This window comes from Etheostoma cragini, chromosome 11, assembly GCF_013103735.1.
Source record: "Etheostoma cragini isolate CJK2018 chromosome 11, CSU_Ecrag_1.0, whole genome shotgun sequence".
NCBI classification, from domain to species: Eukaryota; Metazoa; Chordata; class Actinopteri; order Perciformes; family Percidae; genus Etheostoma; species Etheostoma cragini.
In genome coordinates this window covers 16,119,505-16,126,023 of record NC_048417.1, presented here as the reverse complement: position 1 = coordinate 16,126,023, position 6,519 = coordinate 16,119,505, and the positions used below count along the sequence as shown (strand labels likewise).

General features: G+C 36.0%; 1 protein-coding gene across 1 annotated transcript; it reads left to right on the top strand.

Moving 5' to 3' along the window:
• The first annotated feature begins 2,105 nt into the window (after positions 1-2,105).
• LOC117953493 (uncharacterized protein C7orf57-like) lies at positions 2,106-6,319 on the top strand. Its single transcript, XM_034886604.1, has 8 exons — positions 2,106-2,290; positions 2,540-2,586; positions 2,817-2,969; positions 3,063-3,159; positions 3,475-3,595; positions 3,949-4,028; positions 5,627-5,724; positions 5,977-6,319. Exons 1-8 carry the CDS (start codon positions 2,205-2,207, stop codon positions 5,979-5,981), a joined length of 687 nt encoding a protein of 228 aa, XP_034742495.1. The 5' UTR covers positions 2,106-2,204; the 3' UTR covers positions 5,982-6,319.
• The last annotated feature ends 200 nt before the right edge of the window (positions 6,320-6,519 follow it).

Here is a 6,519-nt window from a genome sequence, read left to right as displayed (position 1 = left end):
AACTTACTGCTATCTAACGTTAAGCGAGATGGTAAATACGGGCTCTTCCGGTGACGCATTTCAAAATAAATCAAATGTAGCTCTTCGTCTTTCTTTACATATTATTTTTATACCCAAGGGTAGACGAAGGATGAAGGGCATGCTAATTAATTAATTATAATTAGTAAAACTAGAAAAACTGCATTAAAAAAGCTACTCAAGTTGGCTAGTCTGCATTTGTGTGGCGAAATATAATTAGCCTACATTAGCTAAAGCACTGTAAGGTACAGAATTGTGGATATTTTGACTTAACTTGAGTATTTCTGTTTTATCTAGGCCTACTCCATTACAGATCAGGGAAAAAATATAATAAGCCAGGCTACTTTTACTCTGCTGCATTTATACATTTTTTAAATTTGTAGTTACTATAGTTTCAAAATGAAGATTTTATGCAAAAAATACACCAATCCCTTCAAAAAACATGTTTTAGCTTAACATATCCCCTATGCATTGACCCAGTAAAATGATACTTACACATGAATGTATCAGTAATAATGATCCAATAATATCCTTTAATCATTTTTTTTTACTTTCAATACATTAAGTACATTAACATACTTTTATTTACATGTTCAATGCGGGACTTTTATGGAGTGTTTTTACATTGTGGTATTTCTACTTTTGCTAAAGAATGGTCTAAATACTTCCTCCACTACTTCAGCTAAATGTACTTCATTATCAAAAGTTATAGTACTAATTACGCAAAATAGATAGATAGATAGATAGATAGATAGATAGATAGATAGATAGATAGATAGATAGATAGATAGATAGATAGATAGATAGATAGATAGATAGATATGCCACTATCACACTTTATAATTATGATATTGTTACTGGTGCCTTAATTTGTAAGCAGCATTTTAATGCTGTGGCTGATGGAGGTGAAACTAATTTGAACTATTTCACATACTATTAGGAATGGTGGGGGCCAGTTAAAAAAATGTACTTAGTGCTGTGTTTTAATTTAATTCAACACAAATGAATTAAGAAATATGCAACATATAACACAACGTTGAAATAAAAAAGGTGTTGAAACTAGCTTTTGAGCAAACATTCCCAAACTATATTTCAACTTTATTAGGACAAAACAGGCAACACACTCTAGTTTTCAGGGCCCCTTGAGTTCGAGTATAAGTAGTTCAAAGTTGTACTTGTAGGCCCACAGTATTTAACTTCAACATATTTTTGATGTAGGCTCATCAATGAGCGTTATACTCCAAATTGAACTCTACAACAAAGAATTACAGTAAACCGTGAAGTATAATCTTTTTCATCCTATGCTTACCCAGATAATATCCAGTGATACACTGTGGCTTTATGCTGAAGCAAAAGCGTGCATTTCCTGTCACAGACTTCTCTATGGTTAGCTTGACATGCGCGGTAGGCCTAATTAAAGGACCATTGCTAGTTCGTTTGCTCTGCGCATGTTCCCGACTCAGCATTTAGGGGAGGGTGAAGAAAGGTTCAAGATTTGGGCATTTCCTTCAGTCAATAAAAAATATCAGTAGTCCTATGTTTTAAAACAAACGTGGTCAGTATGAAATCACACCAAAATGTGTTTCCTAACATATTATCATATATGTAGGCCTATCATGTAAATGGAAAATACTTAGAAATACATTTCTATAAAAAGATCATTTGATTCTTCAATCACTTACTACAGATTTAATTTCTAGAAAGTTCGAGGTAGGCCTATTTTATTAATTATAATAAACCTTGGTTCAAATAATGTCCTAGCTACTCAGATAGTTTATTAACACTGCCAAATCACTAAACAACAAGACTCAATGTAGCCTATACTATTGGAATTAGACTACTAAAAAGCAATAAGACCCGACTGTGTTACCATAAAAATCACATCGTGATTAATCTGTAATAAAACCGAATATATCTAGCCTAGGCACATTTGCATTAATGTACAACTCTATGTCACTCTTCTACAAGGATTCATCTTTTCTGAGTGTGCAATGCAGCAACACGTTTTTTTAACTATTAGGCTACACGAAACCGTCCAACCCTTAGACATTTCATTCAAATTTCAACTCTTCAAACAGAACTGTAGTCATCTAGGTTTATTAAATGTTCTAAACCGTCTCTGGTAGTCTTTGACACAGACGGTTGGTCTTTGCACACATCACGGAGCAGGAGCTGTAACCGTGTCCATGGCAACGCGGTCTGAAGTTCCAAACAGTCAGCGCTCCTTAACCTTACTTAAAGTTTCTCGATCTGCTCCTACAATGCATTCAGAGTAAGTAAACACGTCTGCATTTAAATCAGAACTGGGAATGCTGTGTGTTTAAAGGTTTTATTTTTTAATGTAGACTAATTATTACATTTGTGTTTAATTTAATACTTGAATAAATGAACTGCAGTCAGCTAGCTACCGTTAAGCTAGCTAGCTAACTAGCGACGCCAACGGTTATGACGATGCCCGCTCTTCCAAGCTATCGTTGAAGATGTTGATTGTGTACCTGCTTTTTGTCTCCATTTCTACTAGAAATGTCTCCGATCTCATGAGCAACGATCTTCCATTCACAACATCTGGCAAGTGCAACTGTTTTATACTGACTTAACCATAGTTACCTCACGCTGCAGTTAGCTCTGTGTAATTTAGGGTCAGTTATGGTCAGCGGGGAGACTTTTCTGCTGGACCTTGGTGAGGTAATGTTAACGTTAGTGCATGTGGTAATGGTAGTGTAATGCACATATCAATGTATATACATGGTGTGTTTCGTTTGTGTGTGTGGGTGGGTTTTAACATTCCGGGTGTGCAGGGTACCAAGGAATAGATGGCCAGATCTCCCAGATCCCAGGACTGTCCCCGACCATCAGCAGTCTTCCTGAAGAGAGGGCCCGAGGGAGAAGGGCCGGTGTCCTAGACAGTGATTCTGACTATGTCAAGCTTGCAAAACAAGGAGGGCATAAGGGTAGATCAATCCTCTTGCCTTATATCTATCTAGACATGTCCCTGCTGGTTAATGAATTTTGCCTACATTTATTTTTGTCCTTGTTTTCAACAGGACTTTTATGGCACGAGGAATCCACAACTTCTAAACCTGATGCATACGAGCCTCTGGGCAGGTTCTTCGCAGGATCAGGAGATGATGAAAAACCAAGGTACATGTGACATTTGTCTTATTGATATCATGCACTGGAACTGGGACTGGTAGTTGGTTTATGATTAAATCACACACACTATAGTCTCACATTGCCACACCTATCTACTAACAATACTACTTGCTGCTAATATACTATGTACTACTTGCTAGCATTGATTCTTTTAATGTATTGTTATATAGAAGGAACAGTATAGACAGTAACAATCAGCCATGATAATGGCGGATTTCTTCTGTTATTCTTCATTAGATATTCCAGGTATCATTAAGTGAAGGCTACATTTCATATCCCTATATTGTGTTTTTTTCCCAACAGTCTAATTAACAGTGAAGAGAAGAAAAACCTTGGAGCTTTTCAACAGCGAGAGCCCCCCTTTGGGACGGACAACATGTCAGCATGGGAGAGGGATGATAGCAGCAGCAATGCCAAAGAGAAGGTAAACAAAGAAATGTCAAAGTCATTAGGAAAAGTAATTTTGTCATTTTACATGAGTTTACACAATAACAATGTATTCTATCTCTTGTGTAGTTTTATTCAGTTATGATCATATGTTTTATGACACAGTTAAGGGATTGTTAGTGAGGCTGTAGTGTTACACACATCATTTAGTTGTTACTCGGTGGGAAGGACCTACTTTGTGGATCAAGTACTTGATTCTTAAATGTTTTTTATTGTCAAGTTGAAAGCATACTGCCAAATTTATGATGGAGGAGAAAAAAAGATATCCTGGCTATATTAACATTCACAAAATAACCACCACACACTGTGACTTTGCTTTGTCTTCTGTAGAACAACAATGTTCATTACAGCCAGATGGAGAAATTGCAGCCATCCGATCAATATTATGAGACCAGCAAATTCAAGAGGATGTAAGTTCACGTGGTCACAAGATGGTGCTGTTGTTCTGTATTATATTCAGTACAAGTGGCTGGTGTCCCAGTATCCCTTTTTTTTACAACTCTCATGCACACAATTGCACAGAATATAACAGTGATCTTATTATGTCAGATCATATCTGTAATTTTAAGGGGAAGTAATAGCAAACACTTAGGGATAGGTTGTCCTATAACAATAGTCAGGTGCCCATATAACCGTTTTTACTTCCTGTACTTGTTGCTCCTGTTAACACTGGCCAAGTCCCTTTTTAATTTTCTTTTAATTTAAATGATGGGGGACAAAATCCACAGTCATCCTGTCCAAAAATGTATTTAATAGTTTACCTGAATCTAACATGAGGCTTTTCACAATCCTTCCACTGGAAAAACTGTTCAGGAAATACAAAGAGGGAGTTTTGTACTAAACAGATTGTAACTTTGGGAGATATCTACTTCATTTGATTAACTCAGACTGTTAAAGCCTGATATTAGCTCCACATAAACATCTGAATGCATTTATGCAAGTAAGGAGGATTGTGGATTTTGTCCACCACCACTTATATTACAAAGCCACTTTAAATTAACTTTTTTGGTATTTCCATAAGTGTAATTATGTTGTTATTAGCATTACAACACATACGATATAAGGCTGATGGAAAAGTCTGTGTAAGAGGGTAAGTAAATTCTACACCGTATGTCTCCAGGTTGTTATGACTAAGCAGAAGTACTCAGAAGTGCTCATGGGCAACACACCTAGGTCAACCAAAACAGCACACAAAGTCGATTCAAATCCGGACAATGACTTGTTTGCTTTGGCTCACTGCTGGTCTGTGATGTGTGTTCAATGTACCCTTTGGGAAATGTCAATGACTTGTCAAAAATCCAAAATAACCTCACATACAAAGCTAGAAAGAGAGAACAGTAAAGATTGTGGCCATAGTGCATGTATGGATCTGATACTTTAACAATTAACAATTCCACAAAGGATCCACTGCAAAAAAATACCTAAATCCTAATATCATATTGTTAAAACAAGCAAAAATTAGTTACTAATGAGTTAGTTATTTTCATCATTGCACTGCAGCAATCAGTAATAAAGAGTCTTGGTGTAAAATATTAACTTTGAGTCAAAAGAACGGGGTCTAGAAATTTCCTGAAACAAGAGTGACTGAGTGAAAATCATTATTTCACACCCGTTTTTACTTTATATTAAGAAAGGTAACAAGGCTAAATGTGAGATTAAATTACTTGTTTAGATGGAGAGTTTTGCAGAGTTAGTCGTTTGGTATAAGATAAAGAGAAAACTGACCACTGTAAAAAAAAAAAAACTGTTGTTCTCTCTGTGCGTTTTATTGGAAGAGTACTTTTGTAATGAGTAGCCAGAGTTTATCTTGGTATACACAGTTAAAGGTTAAAGGTTAGGGTCCATTTTTAATGTTTAAATTGTGTCTTTCTGTTAATCTTGTACTTCTTGGCGATGGCTAAACATTCCATTATATTTATGACTGCAAAACCCCCATCCAGTTTGATTTCCATAAAAAAAGCATTCCAAAAATTGCATTGCCATCACTTTTTGTTTTTGGTGTTCTCAGAGTATATGACAAGAATCCAGCCCCTGTCGACATGTCTAAGCTGTTGAGCTTTGGTTATGCCAATGAGAACAAACCACTAGACAATACTGATTTGTCAGGTAAGTAGTTCAATGTTTCTGACAGATTGAGTGACCATCTTCCAGATCACCAAAAGTCATTTCTTTCCTTGTTTTTTCCCATCATGCTATCAAAATTCCCCTTAACATCCCCGTTAACATTCCCCTTCACATAATGAAGTCAAGGGTGTGAAACGTTGATGCCTTGAACTTATTGAACTAATAATGCCTCTTGACATATGTAATAATGGTTCGTTGAATAACTCGGGCTTGTATACATTTCCATGTCAACAGATTAGAAGACTGCCAGTGCCGTGGAAAAAAGGATGTACAAACCCAAATGCTTCCAACAGGAATTGTTGCCATCCTTTCTTCCCTTTATTCATTTCTTTATTACCCCTTCATATACTGAGCCACATCAAATGTTTTACTTAGTTTCAAATGTTCTTTGATGTCAGATGTATTACACAAGTGTGAAAGTGCTTAATTGAGTTCAAGCTTGGACCTGTTATTTATTGTGCCCGTTGGTGGTGCCTCATTAACTGTATTCCTTAAGTAAAGAAGACAGTCTTTATTTCTGTGTCTGTAACTTTTTAAAAGGCAGATTTAAGGATTAAAATGTGATTGTTCAAATAAACACTCTTTTTTATTGCTTTTGCCTTATATGCCCAAATTGTATTTGCTCTCACACGCTGAAATTTGAAAGATAATAATTTCTACATAATACTGTAACATCACAGCAATTGTTTTGAAACATGCCAGTTTATCGCATGCCAGTGTCAAAGGTTATCTCAGTGTTCTTTGGGAAAGGTGTCATAACACGTTAGTTATTGAACA